Below are 20,045 nucleotides of genomic sequence, written 5' to 3' on the forward strand. Positions count from 1 at the left end.
CCTTTCTGTTAGTCTTGTAATTGAAATTGTAGGGAAATGCAGATAGATTTCAACTGTCCAAACATACAAGATTTTAATAGCCCACTTTCAATTTACTACATTTTCTGTTATAAGTTAACTTTAAATTCTACAGCTCTAAGATGTCCACATAAACCTGGTTGATAAGATAACATTTTCAATTCACGACACTTCATAATAATGATTGTGGAGGAGATTTTTCAAAGGTCCAAACTGGAGTTAGGTGTCTACCATTTGTACCTTTGAAAATCTTACTCTGTGCCTAAATGAAGTTCTCTCTGCATTGAGACTTAAAACCATGTTAGCATTTTTCTAGAGAACCATGTTTTAAAATCTGTTTGCATCTTCCATGCAACAACATTTCATGTGTAGCCCAGAGCCTGAATCAAAAACAGAGAGCCAGAATTGAGAGGGCTGCAGTTAGAACTTGGATTTCTAGCTCTGGTCCTGTGCTCAATCCACTAGACATGCTGCAGAGGGCAAAATGTACTCATTGCCTCTTATTTGGATTTTAGGGGCTTGATCCAACTCCCATTGAAGTCAATGGAAAGATTCCCTTTGGAGTCAATAGCAATCTTTCTATTGACTTCATTGGGAGTTGGATTAGGTCCTAGCTGAGAATTCCAGTCACTCTCGTGCATAGAGTTGCAGAGGAGGAACAAAGAAATGTCGAGCAGTTGGGCTACATAATAATTCCATTCTCCACTTTCTGTAAATCAGATTACTGCAAGGTGATGTTTAGGTTCTTATGTAAACCTTCTGGAAAATATTTACTTCCTTTGTACCAAGGTTTTACAAAGTTAAAACCACTAATAACAAATAGTAATTAGAACAGGAGACCAAAAAGCACAAATCAAGGGATCCCTTTGCATTGATTAGCACTTTATTCCATCTATGCTTGTGAAGGAAGTTACTCTACAGTGTGAATAAAGGCATCAAAATCTGCACCGCCCCCCCCCCCCCAGTACATTGTTCTTTATGGTCACTTCAAAAAAATTCCTATTCACAAACCTAATGGTCTCATACATGGTATTTCCAGTAGAGATAGGAAATTGTTATTACCATTATACAAGGCACTGGTGAGACCTCATCTGGAATGCTGTGTGCAATTGTGGTCTCCCATGTTTAAGAAAGATGAATGCAACCTAAAACAGGTGCAGAGAAGGGGGCTACAGGATGATCAGACGAATGGAGAGCCTACCTTAAGAGAAAAGACTTAAGGAGCTTGGCTTGTTTAGCCTAACCAAACGAAGGCTGAGGGGAGAGATGATTGCTCTCTATAAATACATTAGAGGGATAAACACCAGGGAGGGAGAGGAGTTACTTAAATTAAGGGTCAGTGTTGTCATTTGAACAAATGGACGTAAACTGAATAAGCTTGAATAAGATGAAGGTTTCTAACTGAGGAGTGACGTTCTGGAACAGCCTCCCAAGGGAAGCAGTGGGTGCAAAAAAACCTAACTGGTTTTGGGACTGAGCTTGGTAAGTTTATGGAGGGGATGGTACGATGGGACTGCCTACAATGGCATGTGGCCCATCGGCGACTGCTGGTAACAAGTATTTCCAGTGGCCAGAGATGGGACTCTAGTGAGGGCTCTGAGTTACTACACTGAATGCGTTCCTAGGTGTCTGGATGATCGTGATCGCCTGTGTGCTCAGGGTCTAACTGATCACCATATTTGGGGTCAGGAAGGAATTTTCCTGCCCCATCCAACCCCCCCCCCCCGCCCGTTCCCTGACAGCCACTCCCCAGGACCCCTGCCCCATTCACCCCCCCTGCTCCCTTTCCCTTGACGGCCCCCGGAACCCCCGCCCCTGACTGCAGAACCCCCGCCCCCATCACTCCCATACAACCCCCCCTCCTTCCTGACTGCCCCCCCCCCGGACCCCTGCTCCCATTCAACCCCCCTGTTCCCTATCCACACCCCCCGCCCCCTGACCACCACCCCGAACTCCCCTGCCCTCTATCCACCCCCGCTCCCTTACCACGCTGCCTGGAGCACTGGTGGCTGGCGGTGCTAGAGCTGTGCTGCCCAGAGCACCCGGACAGGTGCCCGGCTGGAGCCATCCACGCCAATGCGCAGCACAGAGCACCGGGTCAGGCTGGGCTCTGCAGCTGCGCTGCCCCAGGAGCTCGCAGCTCTGCCACCCAGAGCGTTGCAGGAGCTCAGGGGCCAGGCAGGAGGGTCCCGCGGGCCGGAGTTTGCCCACTTCTGCTTTAGTATCTAAAATCTAAAGGTTTACAGTAACTCCTCACTTAATGTTATAGCTATGTTCCTGAAAAAATGCTGTTTTAAGCGAAATGATGTTAAGCAAATCCAATTTCCCCATAAGAATTAATGTAAATAGGAGGGTTAGGTTCCAGGGAAATTTTTTTTGCCAGACAAAAGTGTGTGTGTGTGTGTGTGTGTGTGTGTGTGTGTGTGTGTGTACATACATACACACACACACACACTTGTATACACAGTACAAGTTTTAAACAAACAATTTAATACAATACTGTACAGAGCAATGGTGATTGTGAAGCTTGGTTGAGGTGGTGGAGTCAAAGGGTGGGATATTTCCCAGGGAATGCCTTACTGCTAAATGCCTTACTGAGCCCTCAAGGGTTAACACATTGTTGTTAATGTAGCCTCACATTCTACAAGGCAGCACGAATGGAGGGACCAAGTACGCTGACCACACTCTAAGTACATTGCCTTTTTAAGTAGATCAGCAAGTTGAGATAGCAGCTGCTGCCAGCAAGCTCCCTTCATCCCGAGCCCTGTTGTGTGCCCCCCCCCTCACTTTGTGGAGATGGGGTACAGGAGCAGGGGGGAGGGAGACACCCTGACATTAGCACCCTTCTTCCCGCCCCTGCACAGCAAGCAGGAGGCTCCCAGGAGCAGCTCCAAGGCGGAGGGCAGGAGCAGCACACAGCAGTAGGGGGCAGGACAGCTGAACTGCTTGGCAATTGATAGCCTGCTGGGCAGCTGCTGCACAGGGAAGTTAGAGGGCCTGTCGGCCCACCCTGGTTCCAAGCACCCACCAGCTAGCTCCAATGGGCTGCTCTTCTTGCAAGCAGTGGACAAAGCAGGCGGCTGCCAAATAACGTTATAAGGGAGCGTTGCACAACTTTAAAAGAGCATGTTCTCTAATTGATCAGCAACGTAACAACATTAACTGGGACGACTTTAAGTGAGGAGTTACTGTATTCATAAAAAGAAAGAAAAAGGTGAGAGTTAAAATTGGTTAAATGAATCGATACATACAATAATGGCAAAGTTCTTGGTTCAGGCTTGTAGCAGTGATGGAATAAACTGCTGGCTTAAGTCAAGTCTCTGGAATACATCCACAGCTTGGATGGGTCATTCAGTTCTTTGTTCAAAGCTTCAGTTTGTAGCAGACAGACTCGCTTACAGACAGCCCCCCCCCCCCCACCTGAAGCAAATATTCACCAGCAACTACACACCACACCTCAGAAACACTAACGCAGGAACCAATCCCTGTAACAAATCCAGTTGCCTACTCTGTCCCCATATCTACTCTAGCGACACCATCAGAGGACCCAACCACATGAGCCACACCATCAGGGGCTCATTCACCTGCACATCTACTAATATGATATATGCCATCATGTGTCAGCAGTGCCCCTCTGCCATGTACATTGCCCAAACCGGACAGTCTCTTCGTAAAATAATAAATGGATGCAAATCAGGAATGGTAACATACAAAAGCCCGTAGGAGAACACTTCAGTTTCCCTCAACATTCAATAACAGATTTAAAAGTAGCCATCCTTCAACCAAAAAACTTCAGAAACAGACTTCAAAGAGAAACTGCAGAGTTACAATTCATTTCAAAATTTAACACCATTAATTTGGGCTTGAATAGGGACTGGGAGTGACTGGCTCACTACAAAAGCAATTTTCCCTCTCTTGGTATTGACACCTCCTCATCAATTATTGGGAGTGGACCATATCCACCCTGACTGAATTGGCATGGTCAACACACTGGTTCTCCACTTGTAAGGTAACTCCCTTCTCTTCATGTGCCTATATTTATGCCTGTATCTGTAATTTTCACTCCATGTATCTGAAGAAGTGGGTTTTTTTACTCACGAAAGCTGATGCCCAAATAAATCTGTTAGCCTTTAAGGTGCCACCGGACTCCTCGTTTTTTTGTTGATACAGACTAACATGGCTACCCCTCTGATAGTTTGTAGCAAGGTTCCTCCAGAGGTAAGGACCAGGATTGAAGACACAATGGAGGTGTTCCCAGGGCCTTTTAGAGTTTTTTGTCATGTGGAGGACATCCCATTGTTCTTACTGTGGAAAATTACAGCAACAAGATGGACTTTGGAGTCACATGGGCAAGCCACATGTTCATGCCCAATTTCCCTTAGTCATTGCAGGAAGCCATTACCTACACTGCAGACAGCATGTTTACATGACAGTCCACTCAGTGCAGTCCACTCAGTGTAAATGGGTGTCTCCCATGGTCCATTGTCAACCAAGTGTTTCTTGATGAGCCACTTAATTTGAACAGTCTCTCCAACATGTGCTGGGCATTACCTTGTGGGCGTTACCCCAGGAGCAAACATTTGAAATCCAAGTATAGAGCCAATACTTCACATATAAAATGATACGTGCACACAGGTAGCATAATCAGAACCAGCAAGTCATAACCTTTTCATAGACACCTCACTCTACAACCTTTGTACAATATTTGCTGCAAATATATAACAGTGGTTGCAATAATGATCTATATGGTCATATTTTAATCTGATAACGTCACATCCCCAATGCAAAATTGATGCAGGAAGTGGTGTCCCAGACTTTACTGTATGCGTCACAGGAATTTCCCATTCTTGGTTCTGTATTACTACAGCTTCAAACCCAATATTAGAAGTATCCATGTATAACCAAAATGGTTTATTAAAATCACGTTTAACAATATTGTTGAAACCCTTTACAAACCCAAGGTAAAACTTGGTTAGACCAATAGTGGATTGGATCTGCTCTTGCAGTATAATTCCTGTATGTTTCATGTTATCTTGCCAAGAACTAAAGAAAATAGCTAATTTATTTATACAAGCTCTGGCAAATGTTTGGAACCCAATTAACAACAAGTCAATGCAGATATTAACTTTCCTCATAGTGTAGGAATCTTGGCATTTAGCCATGAAAGCAATATGGTAGTGTACCTCAGTTTCCCTTCCCATACAGCACATTAGGTCTGCAATATCTTTTCTCCTATGTACAGTTTCAAGATTAGTTAAGGCACTAACTGTGAAATATCAGTATTACAAGGTCTTTTAACATAAAGTGTGCTCTTATGTATCACTCTTAACATGTTCAAGGGTTTTTCCAAAAGATTAGGCACATTGTACATTTTTACAGTTCTTGGTATTAGCAACACATTAGTCACAAAAGTTAACATTAGCATTAATATTAACATCAAATTCATTGCAGGTGTACATTTACAATCATTTTTGTCATGCCACGCCTTTGCTCAATACCATTGGGGTTTTGGCATTTTAGGGTTAACCTGTGGCTTTTATTTGCAAGGTTTAATCTTTCCCTTCCTCCCTGTCCAGTAGGGTGAAAATCTGAGCTCTCTTGAATAACAGAACCCATTGGCTGGATAGGTGTGTCCTCTTTGCTAACAACTATGTGCAAGTCTTTCTCTCCCCAGTCAGTCAGGTAATTTGCATCAACACAGACACTAGCTTGTTTTCTAGTTTTCAGCTCCTCAACCGTTACCAATTCCAAGGCTGGACTCTGTCGTAAAGCGATACCATCCATTTTCACTACCATGTTAGACTCAAGGTTCTTTTGTCCTTCCATTACCAATCTCTGCTTCCACATGGAATCAGATGTCAAGTCCACTAAGAGACTACAAGACATATCCAAAGTGTCTAGAGATGAGAGTTTACCTGCCATCCCCTGCGTCCTTGTGGGTTCAGTCATAAGGCTGTTCTGCTCTGAAAAACCAGTAACCCAATCTTTCCTCAGTACCTGAGTCACAGACTACTTACTTAAAGAATCAACATGGAGACATTCATGTTCCAACAACATTGTCTTCCCAACAAGCTGGCCAAACACAGCCACTTGGTCATAGGGCTGTTCAAATTCCCTGGCAATTTTCATTCCATCAAAGCTATGCACACTGGGTCTTTCCAAAGCAAAGTCAATGGATCTATACACCTCTGAAAGACTGGCAGTTAGGAACTGAAACAAGTCTCCAAACAGTGATTTCCCCTGAGTTAACTCAATCAAATCACTTCCACACCCATCAGTTGCAGCAAACTGCTTGCAAAAACTACCCTGAAGATTTTTCTCTTCCGGAATCTTTCCAAGCAACAACCCAATTTTCACAGAAATTCTGCCCTTACCTTTTTCACCTAGGGCCTGCTCTAAAGGAACATTTTCCTGAGCAACAACAGACTCTTTCTGGGTTTCACTTAAATCCAGAATCACCCGTGTTACATCAGGAGGATTTTTACAAAAAACCCTTTCAGGTAAACTGCTAGACTTCATAGTCACAAGATTAGAAACTTGTTACAAGTTTCCACACTGTCAGTAGGTAATTTAGTCAGATTACCTTCATGCTTTCCTTGTGCCCTGGCTATGATATCAACCTGGTTAAACAGAGTTGTCATACGTTTACCCAGCACCACACCAGCAACAGGCAAAATAGAAGCACCAGAATTGTCTGGTCTCTGGGATCTAGTTATGACACCAACTGGATGTGACCTAGTTATAATGTCATTCTCCCTAGCAGACACAAACTTAGGAACATTCCCTTCCTGGGCTTTAGTTAAATTCAAATCCAACTCTGGGACAACTGATAAATTTTCAAGTAGCATAAACTGAGAAGCATTTTCTGTCCGCTCCGCAGACAAAAGACTGAAGGTACATTCTCCTTTATTAGGCACACTGCTATTTGCAACAAGCAAACAATTGGAAACAGTTTTTCCTTCAACAGATAAACTGTTGCTTTCCACAAACAGTAGCTTATCACACTGAGCACATTACTTTTCCCCCTTTCAGGCTTACTTTCACAAACTTCACTAGCCAACTCAAAAAAATCTACGCTTTTCTTTCTCAATTAGGGCTTCAACCTGACCATCAACTTTAATCTGCTCTAGATAAACATTTTCCTGATCAGTGAGTTCTTCCTGTGCTTTATCTAATTTTAAATTCACTTCTGAGACACTAGACAGACATTCAGAAACCTCATTCACAGACAAACAGCTATTTGCCACATTTCCCAGGTTAGTCATCTTCTCCCTGGCCATAGCAAAACTGGTTAAACACAGACAACTACTCAGAGTAACACAACATACCAACTTTGTTATAAACTGGACTTGCAAGATGATGCAGTTTCTGCTGCTGTTCCATTGCTTTTTTAACTTGGAGCTCAAGTCTGGCAGTTTCTTGTTGCATCTGGTGAACCCTCTCCTCAGCAGCCAGCCATTCCATATGCCTGGCATGGACTTCTTTCTCTCTCTCTTTCCGAAGCTTCTTTCTTTATTTTAGTCATTTTCTGTTCATGTTCAAAACACAGGCTCTCTCTCAGGGCTTGCAGTTTCATTGCTTCTGCTGATGCCTTCTGGCTCATCGTCACTGATCTTTAACCTTTCAAACTCTCAATATCAAAATTCAGATTTTAGTAGCGTGGAGTTCTGATCCAAAGCTTAATTGACCTGGTTCTGTGGATCCTAGCCAGACTACGCCATTGTAACCATGCCTTAGTGGGTCACAACTGAGGATGCCAAATTCAGGACAAACTGCTGAAAAATAGGGCGCAAACAACCCAGAACTGGTGATTATTCTTTTATAAGATATACCAAACCAGCCACAAAAGTAAACTCCTGTTTCACCACACTGGCTAACAAGAAAACATAAAGGCAGTTTCCTCAGGCATTCCAGTTCTTATATCACCACCAAAAACACTGGATTCAGAGATGAGTGGTTCTTTACAATCAGTCTCATCAAATAATAGGTTCTTCTGATCCCAAGGACCAGCCACACACACAGGTCAATATATAACTTAGATCTTACCCAAAAATCATGCTGATGCCAATCCGTTAGTATCTAAAATCTAAAGATTTATTTATAGAAAGAAAGAAAGGTGAGAGTTAGAAATTGGTTAAAGGAATCAGTTACATACAGTAATGGCAAAGTTCTCGATTCAGGCTTGTATCAGTGATGATGGAATAAACTGCTGGCTTAAGTCAAGTCTCTGGAGTATATCCACAGCTTGGATGGGTCATTCAGTCCTTTGTTCAGAGCTTCAGTTTGTAGGAAGGTTCCTCCAGAGGTAAGAAGCAGGATTGAAGACACAATGGAAGTGTTCCCAGGGCCTTTGATAGCTTTTGCCATGTGGAGGGCATCCCATTGCTCTTACTGTGGAAAATTAGAGCAACAAGATGGAGTTTGAAGTCACATGGGCAAGTCACATGTTCGTGCCCAATTTCCCTTAGTCATTGCAGGAAGCCATTACCTACACTCCAGACAGCATGTTTACATGACAGTCCACTCAGTGTAAATGGGCGTCTCGCATGGTCCATTGTCAACCAAGTGTTTCTTGATGAGCCACTTAATTTGAGCAGTCTCTCCAACACATGCTGGGCGTTACCTTGTGGGTGTTACCCCAGGAGCAAACATTTGAAATCCAAATATAGAGCCAATATTTATAACTTCACATACAAAAATGATACATGCATACAGATAGCATAATCATAAACAGCAAATCATAATCTTTTCATAGACACCTCACTCTACAACCTTTGTACAATATTTGCTGGAAATATATAACAGTGGTTGCAATAATGATCTATATGGTCATATTTTAATCCGATAACGTCACAATCATGATCGTCCCTTCTGGCCTTAAAGTCTGAGTTTTAGTGTTATAACTTAATAATAATAATAATAAAAAGCCTGTTTATCATAGTCTTTTTAGAACTCCAAACGTAAAATTCTATCCAGAAACATATGAAAAGATTACTCAATTCAGAAGACCTTCTTAGATACTTAGGGTGAATGGGGGGAGAGAATGTGGTTATTCTACAAATGAGGGTTAGTAATGAGGAGCATTTATTCCACACCTTTGACAAAGGGGCTTTGAGATAAGTATCAGTTAAATAGATGATTTCACTTTGGATAGAGGCTAGTGTTTGAATGATAGGGAAAAGGAGTTGTACATCTGAGGACACACAGAGGGATGGATTGAAAAACGCCCCTTTGCTCACTGACCTATGCAGTTTGTAAATGGAAATACAAATCTTTCCCTGAACCTGTTGGAAAATCTGATAGGTACAAAATTACATATGAAAACTGCAATTGAATACATTCTCTTACTTCATGTTAATAATGTACTTAAACTGCTTATCAAAAATTGCAGTCACAACTACATGCTTAATTACTCCCTACAGCGCATGTACAATATATTCTATGAACTCTAAACCTGTAATTAAATATATTCTTAGCCCTGTAGGTGGCTCCTGCCATCTATAGCAGTGGTTTTCAAACTTTTTTTCTGGTGACCCAGTTGAAGAAAATTATTGATGCCCGTACCCAATGGAGTTGCACCCAGCCAATGGGAGTGCTCAGGGCGGGGACAGCGCTCAGAGCCCCATGCTGCTGCTTCTGGGGCGCAGCACAGTGTCAGAACAGGTATGGACTAGCCTGCCTTAGTCGGGCAGCACTGCTGATGGGATTTTTAACGGCCCGGTCGGTGGTGCTGACCAGAGCCACTGCGACCCAGTGCCTTACATTCCGTGACCCAGTACTGGGTCGTGACCCACAGTTTGAAAACCACTGGTCTATAGAACAATAATTATGAATATTTCCCCCCCCCCCATCTATACCATATTATTATTCCTTTAGAGCATTACATCATAACTTGTGACTGATTTTCATAAAAATGGTGATTCTTCGAGTGCTTGTTCATGTCGATTCCATTCTAGGTGTGTGCGCACCCACCTGCACAGTTGTCAGAGACTTTTGCCTTAGGGTCAGCTATGGCGCCCCTTTAAGTGTTATGCTCATGTGTCGGTATATCAGGCACCGCCGGCCCTTTGCCCTCTCAGTTCCTTCTTACCGCCTGTGACAGTTGGTTGGAATGCCTCCTCTTTGCAATTCTGAAGAGCGTTAGCGATTCTTCATAGACCTTTGTTCTACCTAATATGTACATAGCTAATAGTAGTTAGATAATCCTGTAGTGTTAAGTTAGAGTACTTAGAGTACTTAGTCTGGGCTGGGAGTGGGGCATGCCCCGCTCTCTTGGCTTCAAGTCATGTATGTCATGTAGCAGGCCGATGCCGATCAGTGACCCCCATGACAACTGCCTGAAATGCTTGGGGGAAGCCCATAGAAAGGACAGGTGTCGTATTTGTAAAAACTTTCATCCTTGCACACAAAAAGAGCAGGATATCTGATTAAGGCCCCTCTCATAGAGGCTGCGCTTCGCCCTGCGTCGGAGCCCTCTGCAGGAGAACCTACACCGAGTACTTCGGCTTCGGTGCGAAAGAAGCGCCAAAGAAGAGGAGCCCCTCGGCACAGAAGGACAAGGGTGCTGTGGGCAAAGGACCTTTGTCAGGCCACACACCCACTGTGGGGCATTATGGGGGTACCGCTGAGGTCAGCCCCCGCAGCCTGGCTAGGGATCTAACCCTGACCCCGGGAAGCGGCAAGGGTCCCTGGCCTCTCCCAGGGCCGTCAGTGCCCGAAGCGGTACCAGCAGCTAAAGAGCAAAGCCGACTGGCTGTGCAGCCGCCACGCCAGGTGGATGACTTAGGCTTGCCCTTCGGTACTGGGCCATGGCCATCGGCGTGCAGCCTCACAGGATGGCTGAGCACCCCTGGTCACCAGACCACAGGCGCACATCTCCGTCTCTGCGGCCTCGGACCCCAGCACCATATCCCAACTCTCCAGCTACAAGACCCAGGTCCCTGATGCGCTCCCCACCTACTAGGCATGGGACTCCGGAGCCGTAATGCCATTTCCTGTACTGGCGAACTTCCGGCCACAGGTCACCTAGACCCCGGACACCCTCCCACAGGCAGTCTCTTAGACGTCAGTCATGGTTCTGGAGGGGCCGCCCAGGATCACAGTGCCACTCCCGGTCACCAGAGGCAGCAGGCAAACCTGGGCCTCGACTGCTCCACCGTGGTCGCCGGAAGGACAGTGGTCTGGGTCATAGGCGCCGACTCCGTGGGTGCTCTGGGGCTGGAGCACCCACAGGGAAATATTAGCGGGTGCTCCGCACCCACTGGCAGCCGAACTCCTCCTTTCTTGCCTCTTTCTCTCGCCCCCCCCCCCCCAGTGTGTCATGTCCCCGCTCCTCCCCCTCCCTCCCAGTGTTTCCTGCCCCTTCCGCCGCCTAAAAGCTAGGACTTTTCGGGAGGGAAGGGGAGGAGCGACGACGTGGTGCGCTCAGGGGAGGAGGCGGAGAAGAGGAAGGGCAGGGATGGGGACTTTGGGGAAGGTGTGGAATGGGGGTGGGGCAAGGGTGGTGCAGGGGCGGGAAGAGGCGTGGCAGGGGGAGGGGAGATCGAGCACCCACCGGGCAGAGGGGAAGTCGGCGCCTATGGTCTGGGTCAAACTGGGAGTTTAGCCCTTCACTCCAAAAAGGGAACTCTTCACCTACGCGGGAGGCTGGTGCGGCACCGGCCACAGTGCCATTACAGCAGGGATAGTGGCCCACCCAGTTGCTGTATTTGAACCCATGGGGGGTGCCGGTGATAACGTCATGTAGTCCCAGCCCTCCCTGGCCGCCTCGGACAAGCCAGCCACGGTACTGCTGGCACGGCAGTCGGAGCGCGGTACCAAGCCAGATGCAGGAAGAGCACACCAGACCCTGGCATCGAGGGAACATGCTCTTCCTCTAGCAGTACAGTCCTCGTCGTCATCCCTGGATGAGGCAGAGGAGGCCGATGTCCTCTTCAATGTGATTTCGGCCACAACCCCTGCTCAGGTCGCATTGCCCGTCCACCCAGGGGTCCTTAAGATTACCAAGTCATTGTGGCAAACCCCCTCCTCTATTCCACCAACCTCTAAGAAGGCAGAAAAGAAATACTATGTCCCTGCAAAGAGTTTTGAATATCTGTATAAACATCCCCCTCGCCATCACTGTTCATGTCCACAGTGAACAAAAGGGACAGACAAAGTCAAGTTAGCGGCACGCTGAAGAATAAAGATGCCAAAAGACTAGATTTGTTTGGCAGAAAAGTTTGACTGCTAGTCTACAATTCAGGGTGTCTAATCGCCATGCCTTGTTTGGTAGATAATACATTTTGAGGGTGCGCCCAAGGATGACTCCCCAGTCAATCTACTGGATCCGTCCCTCTCATTCCTCAACTGCCTCCGCCCTTTCTGGTCGGCCTGGTCCCATATTACCTCGGACCATTGGATACTTACAAACAGGGAAGAATTGGTAGGGGAAGTAGAAGTGGGTGGCAACATAGGCAGCAGTGACCATGAGATGGTTGAGTTCAGGATCCTGACAAAAGGAAGAAAGGAGAGTAGCAAAATACGGACCCTGGACTTCAGAAAAGCAGACTTTGACTCTGTTAGGGAACTGATGGGCAGGATCCCCTGGGAAGCTAATATAAGGGGGCAAGGAGTCCAGGAGAGCTGGCTGCATTTTAAAGAAGCCTTATTGATGGCACAAGAACAAACCATCCCAATGTGCAGAAAGAATAGCAAATATGGCAGGCGACCAGCTTGGCTTAACAGCGAAATCTTCGGTGAGCTTAAACACAAAAAGGAAGCTTACAAGAAGTGGAAATTTGGACAGATGACTACGGAGGAGTATAAAAATATTGCTAGAGCATGCGGGGGTGTAATCAGGAAGGCCAAGGCACAATTGGAGTTGCAGCTAACATGGATTCACCAAGGGCAAGTCATGCCTGACCAACCTAATTGCCTTCTATGATGAGATAACTGGCTCTGTGGATATGAGGAAAACGGTGGATGTGATACATTTTGACTTTAGCAAAGCTTTTGATACGGTCTCCCACAGTATTCTTGCCATCAAGTTAAAGAAGTATGGATTGGATGAATGGACTATAAGGTGGATAGAAAGCTGGCTAGATTATTGGGCTCAACGGGTAGTGATCAACAGTTTGATGTCTAGTTGGCAGCCGGTATCAACCGGAGTGCCCCAGGGGTTGGTCCTGGGACCAGTTTTGTTCAACATCTTCATTAATGATCTGGATGATGGGATTAATTGCACCCTCAGCAAGTTCGCAGATGACACTAAGTTGTGGGGAGAGGTAGATATGCTAGAGGTTAGGGATAGGGTCCAGAGTGACCTAGACAAATTGGAAGATTGGGACAAAAGAAATCTGATGAGGTTCAACAAGGACAAGTGCAGAGTCCTGCATTTAGGAAGGAAGAATCCCAGGCTGGGGACCGACTGGCTAAGCAGTAGTTCTGCAGAAAAGGACCTGGGGATTACAGTGGACGAGAAGCTGGATATGAGTCAACAGTGTGCCCTCGTTGCCAGCAGATCGAAGGAAGTGATTATTCCCCTCTGTTCGACACTGGTGAGGCCACACCTGGAGTATTGCGTCCAGTTTTGGTCCCCCCACTATAGAAGGGATGTGGAAAAATTGGAGAGAGTCCAGCGATGGGCAACAAAAATGATTAGGGGGCTGGGGCACATGACTTACGAGGAGAGGCTGAGGGAATGGGCTATTTAGTCTGCAGAAGAGAAGAGTGAGGGAGGATTTGATAGCAGCCTTCAGCTACCTGAAGGGGGGTTCAAAGAGGATGGAGCTCGGCTGTTCTCAGTGGTGGCAGATGACAGAACAAGAAGCAATGGTCTCATAGCGGCATACACGTACATGGTTCAAAATGCATAGCTCCGCCTCAGACCTCTGCAGGGGGGTTTATGTTGCCAGCCAGCACAGCATGGTCTGTGAGTGAGAGTGATCTTCATAGTGCTGGCTTGGCCATGCCAGCATTGGTACAGCATGCTGTTGGATGTTTCAGTGGTGACTCTGTTCCAACTGCCACTCAGGCTGGACTTGCTGTCCAAAAATCGCAGCAGTCTTCTGCATCTAAACCTGGCGGTGCTGCACCTGATGGTTTGGCTGCTGCGTGGTTGAACGAACAGGAGCAGCCGTGCTTGGCTGATGTCCAGCAGATTCTGTTGGGAAGTAGAAAGCCCTCTACTGGAGCAACCTAACTGGCCAAGTGGAAGCAGTTCACCTGTTGGACCTTGGATAAAGGTGTCCAGCCCGAGTGAGCCTCGTTGCAGCTGATTTTTAGACTACCTTCTGCATCTCAAGCTCTAGGGGCCTGTCTCTTTCATCCATCAATGTCCACTTGGCGGTAATCTTGGCCTTCAGTCTGCCGCTCAAGGGTAGGTCAATTTTCGCTCAGGATATGACGGCCAGATTCCTCAAGGGCTTTGAGCGCCTCTACTCACACGTCAAGGACCCCATTCTTCTGTGGGACTTGAACCTGGTGCTGTAGCGGCTCACTGGTCCTCCTTTTGAGTCTTTGGCTTCCTGTTCTCTCCTCCTGTCCTGGAAGGTTGCATTCCTGGTCATGGTGACTTCGGCCTGTCGAGTCTCAGATTCGGGCGCTCACCTCGGAACCGCCTAATGCAGTCTTCTATAAGGACACGATCCAGCTGAGACTGCACCCGGCTTTCCTGCCCAGGGTGGTCTCTCAGTTTCATTCAAGCCAGGACATTTACTTACCGGTCTTCTTTCCAAAGCCCCATAAATCAGAGAAGGAGCATAGATTGCATGCCTTGGACATTAGGAGGGCTCTAGCCTTCTACCTTGACAGGACCAAGCCATTCCGTAAGTCGACACAATTGTTCGTCGCAGTGGTTGACAGGATGAAAGGTCACCGTGTATCCGCTCAAAGAATTTCTACTTGGATCACTGCCTGCATTCGCTTCTGCTATGATCAAGTGAAGGTGCCGCCCATGGTGATTGTCACCACCCACTTGACCATGGCGCAGGCCTCTTTGGCAACTTTTCTGGCCTAAGTGCCTATCCAGGACATCTGCAGGGCGGCCACCAGTTCGTCCGTTCATACATTTACATCCTACTACGCACTTACCCAGCAGGCCTGGATGATGCTGGCTTTGGTAGGTACTGCAAGCCGCTTAGCTGTGAACTCCAAGCCCACCTCCATAGGTACTGCTTGTGAGTCACCTAGAATGGAATCGACATGAGCAAGCACTCGAAGAAGAAAAAATAGTTACCTACCTTTCGTAACTATTTTTCTTCAAGATGTGTTGCTCATGTCCATTCCGTTACCCACCCTCCTACCCCTCTGTCGGAGTTGCCGGTAAGAAGGAACTGAGAGTGCATAGGGTCGGAGGCGCCTAATATACCGACGCATGAGCACGACACTCAAAGGTGTGCCCCAGCCAGCCTTCCAGATATCGCTAAGGCAAATGTCTCTAACAACTGTGCACAAGTGGAATGGGCATGAGCAACACATCTCGAAGAACAACAGTTACAAAAGGTAGGTAACTGTGTATTTTTTCCCGTTGTGTGAACCCAATCTCAAAGCCAAATTAATTTAGTGGTCAAAGTAGCACTTCTTAATCCCTACTGTGGTATGGCAGGGAAATGGTCTGTAATAAATTATTGTGAATCTGACATATATTATACATTTCCAGGTCTCCGCCAGGACTGTGCTTCAAGTTCTGCTTCAGTGTCCCGTCGCAGTTCCAGTGCTTCCCTTCACTCTCTGAGGAGAGGCACCTATAGTGACCAGGAGTTTGATACATATAGTCTGGAGGATGAGGATGATTATGATTGTTCGCTATCCTATCGTAGTGCTCATAGGTACTCGCCATCTCCTCTCAGCTCCCCCCGTTGCCAGTCCCCTTCTTCAGGTGCAGATTACAGCAGGACAACAACCTCTCGAATTCGACCCCCAAGGAGAGCTGTGCAAAGTCCAATGCAAGACCAGCTAAAATACACAAATAACGAAGGTAGGCTGGCTGTAAACTTTACGATACTATGTATTAAAAATAGCTTGGAAATGATTTAGGGAAAGAATAGCTGTTTCATGGAAACCACTCCTGCAATTGGTTATGTTTGCTCTGTTTATTATTATTTTGAATTAAAATGGTAGTGTGCAATTTCCTAGGAATAGACTAAACAATGAAGGCAATTTGATTACTGTATAGTATACATTCTATTGGAAATTCATATTTCAGAGGAAATGCGCCACAGTATGCCTAACCTGGCTAGGACAAGCCTTCGCTCTCTGGAATCTGTAAGAAGCAGTCGGAGTCTGGAATCAGATTTGCAGGTGCCCAGCAGCCGACTTTCCAGAATTCAGCAACCATCAACAAGTTAGTTCACTTTATCATTTTACAAATGAAGTGGCAAAATGATTATTTTTGTTCTTAGTTAAACTTAATTTGCCTGACTGCAGCTCTGAGGCTCTTAAAAGGCCCAGCATCCTAAAATATTCTTGGGACAGACTTTGACTCTCTCAGGGAACTGATTGGCAGGATCCCCTGGGAGGCTAATATGAGGGGGAAAGGAGTCCAGGAGAGCTGGCTGTATTTTAAAGAAGCCTTATTGAGGGTGCAGGAACAAACCATTCCAATGTGCAGAAAGAATAGCAAATATGGCAGGCGACCAGCTTGGCTTAACAGAGAAATCTTCGGTGAGCTTAAACACAAAAAGGAAGCTTACAAGAAGTGGAAACTTGGACAGATGACTAGGGAGGAATATAAAAATATTGCTCGAGCATGCAGGGGTGTAATCAGGAAGGCCAAAGCACAACTGGAGTTGTAGCTAGCAAGGGATGTGAAGGATAACAAGAAGGGTTTCTACAGGTATGTTAGCAACAAGGTCAGGGAAAGTGTGGGATCCTTACTGAATGAGGGAGGCAACCTAGTGACAGATGATGTGGAAAAAGCTGAAGTACTCAATGTTTTTTTTTTGCCTTGGTCTTCACAGACAAGATCAGCTCCCAGACTGCTGCACTGGGCAGCACAGTATGGGGAGGAGGTGAGCAGCACTCAGTGGCAAAAGAACGGGTTAAGGACTATTTAGAAAAGCTGGACATGCACAAGTCAATGGGTCGGGAACTAATGAATCCGAGAGTGCTGAGGAAATTGGCTGATGTGATTGCAGAGTCATTGGCCATTATCTTTAAAAACTCATGGCGATTGGGGGAGGTCCCGGACAATTGGAAAAGGGCAAATATAGTGCTCATCTTTAAAAAAGGGAAGAAGAAGAACCCGGAGAACTACATACCGGTCAGCCTCACCTCAGTCCCTGGAAAAATCATGGAGTAGGTCCTCAAGGAATCCATTTTGAAGCACTTGGAGGAGAGGAAGGTGATCAGGAACAGTCAACATTGATTCACCAAGGGCAAGTCATGCCTGACCTGACTGCCTTCTATGATGAGATAACTGGCTCTGTGGATATGAGGAAAACGGTGGATGAGATATATTTTGACTTTAGCAAAGCTTTTGATACGGTCTCCCACAGTATTCTTGCCATCAAGTTAAAGAAGTATGGATTGGATGAATGGACTATAAGGTGGATAGAAAGCTGGCTAGATTGTCTGGCTCAACGGGTAGTGATCAATGGCTTGATGTCTAGTTGGCAGTTGGTATCAAGCGGAGTGCCCCAGGTGTAGGTCCTGGGGCTGCTTTTGTTCAACATCTTCATTAATGAGCTAAATGATGGGATGGATTGCACCCTCAGAAAGTTTGCGGATGAGTAGATATGCTAGAGGGTAGGGACAGGGTCCAGAGTGACCTAGACAAATTGGATGATTGGGGCCAAAAGAAGCCTGATGAGGTTCGACAAGGACAAGTGCAGAGACCTGCACTTAGGACGGAAGAATCCTATGCCTGGCTACAGGCTGGGGACTGACTGGCTAGGCAGAAGTTCTGCAGAATAGGACCTGGGGATTACAGTGGACGAGAAGCTGGATATGAGTCAACAGTGTGCCCTTGTTGCCAAGAAGGCTAACGGCTTCTTGGGCTGCATTAGTAGGAGCACTGCCAGCAGATCAAGGGAAGTGATTATTTCCCTCTATTTGGCACTGGTGAGGCCACATCTGGAGTATTGCGTCTAGTTTTGGGCCGCCAACTTCAAGAAGGATGTGGACAAATTGGAAAGAGTCCAGCGGAGGGCAATGAAAATCATTAGGGCCTGGGGCACATGACTTATGAGGAGAGGCTGAGGGAACTGGGCTTATTTAGTCTGCAGAAGAGAAGAATGAGGGGGGATTTGATAGCAGCCTTCAACTACCTGAAAGGGGGGTTCCAAAGAGGATGGAGCTAGGCTGTTCTCAGTGGTGGCAGATGACAGAACAAGGAGCCAATGGTCTTAAGTTGCAGTGGGGAAGGTCTAGGTTGCATATTAGGGAAAACTATTTCACTAGGAGGGTGGTGAAGCATTGGAATGGGTTACCTAGGGAAGTGGTGGAATCTCCTTCCTTAAAAACCTCTAAGGTCAGCCTTGACAAAGCCCTGGCTGGGCTGATTTAGTTGGGGTTGGTCCTGCTTTGAATAGGGGGTTGGACTAGATGACCTCCTGAGGTCTCTTCCAACTCTAATGTTCTATGATTCTATGACAGTATTGCTAACTTATTTCTTTTTTTCTCTCTCTCCCGTGGGGGGGCCACCTCCCCCCTTCACATCTAGATCTGACTCCCAATAAGCTCAGGTATTCCTCTAGTGCTGGCCAGTCTCCCTTAACAGTCCGACAGCCAATGAAAGCAGGGTCATGTACAAACTCTCTGTTGACACCAAGGCAGCCACTAAAAGCTTCCAGTTACACCACTCCTGCAAGTGGAGTCCGAAAGCCACAGTCTTCAACTCTCAGTCCAGGATCTTCTAGTAGCAGTTCTTCCACTACAAGAAACAATAGTATGGCCACTGGAGCCAAAAATTCACCTGTTAAAGTACGAACATCTGTTGGAGGAACTTCTACTCCGAAGAGCAAGCTGATACAGCCATCCAAGAGGTAAGATCTTGAAATGAACATAAAAAAATTAAATGCACCTTAATAAATGTTCCCAACAATCTGTGATGGTTGAAGTGCATTTCACATCTGTAAAATAATTGTATAAAAATGGCGTTCACCTCAGATGCACTTTAACAATACTTATTAAACTCCTCAATTGGGTCAAAATGACTTTTAAAGCACAAACCAGAAAACATAACTAGACTTCCAGATCCCAGACTTTATCTAGATTGATTGAGATACACTAATCGTAGGTTCTCCTTGAAGCCATTTTAGTTTAAGTAGTTGCAGCTGGAATTGTAAGTTGGTCACTAAATCTCTATGCCTCAGAGGAAAAAACCTATGTATTTACTGATAAATATAGTGCCTTTGACATGCATCATATTGCTTTACAGAATTATAAAGTGTTCTAATACTTTGAGAGCTTTAAATGAAAGGCACTATGGAATTGCAAAGCACTTAACAAAGGGCGGGTAAGGAAAACAGAGACCCAGAGCGATTGTGATTTGCCCAGAGTCACAAAGGCCTTTGAGGTAATAATTGCTTCAGACATCACGAAAATATAGTTCTCTGGAGAGGAGGATGGTTCATTGGTTAGGGGACTAACCTGGCACTTAGGGAATTGAGTCAAGCTTTCCTGCTCTGCCACAGACTTCCTGTGTGACCTCGTGCAAGTTATTCAGTTTCTCTGCCTCAATTCACCATCTTTAAAATTGGAATGTCTATTTCCTGATTTCCTTTAATGCTTTAACTCACAGGTGCATTGTGGGGTGGAAATGGGGGCTATTAAGTACCTCAAATAGCTGACGTCCAGATAAGTAGCAAAGAATATGGTAATTTGGATAAAGATAACAGCTAGATTTTGACTTGGCATATGTGCCTGTGCAGGAGAGTAAGAATCCCCTCATACACCTTCAGATTGGAAAAGAAAGAGTGAAGCCTTGCCTCTGCTCTCACCATACTGGCTAGTACAGCTGAGCCAGCATGGTGAACCATAATTTTGCTGTTGGCATAGGCTAACAAAATATTTATACCCAACATACCCCAGGCCCCTAGCAAGGG

General features: G+C 46.0%; 1 protein-coding gene across 3 annotated transcripts in view; it reads left to right on the forward strand.

Annotated features, from left to right (window-relative positions):
• Window positions 1-20,045, forward strand: part of LOC112112169 (SLAIN motif-containing protein-like) — a 116,453-nt gene that overhangs the window by 89,044 nt on the left and 7,364 nt on the right. For all 3 annotated transcript variants that reach the window (XM_024207960.2, XM_029913325.1, XM_029913326.1), the window contains 3 exons: window positions 15,659-15,976; window positions 16,205-16,342; window positions 18,662-18,983. In XM_024207960.2, the coding sequence (XP_024063728.1) occupies window positions 15,659-15,976; window positions 16,205-16,342; window positions 18,662-18,983 (778 nt within the window). The remainder of the gene's footprint in view (window positions 1-15,658; window positions 15,977-16,204; window positions 16,343-18,661; window positions 18,984-20,045) is intronic.

This window comes from Terrapene carolina, unplaced genomic scaffold (assembly GCF_002925995.2).
Source record: "Terrapene carolina triunguis isolate 2854851 unplaced genomic scaffold, T_m_triunguis-2.0 Scaffold583, whole genome shotgun sequence".
Taxonomy (NCBI): domain Eukaryota; kingdom Metazoa; phylum Chordata; order Testudines; family Emydidae; genus Terrapene; species Terrapene triunguis.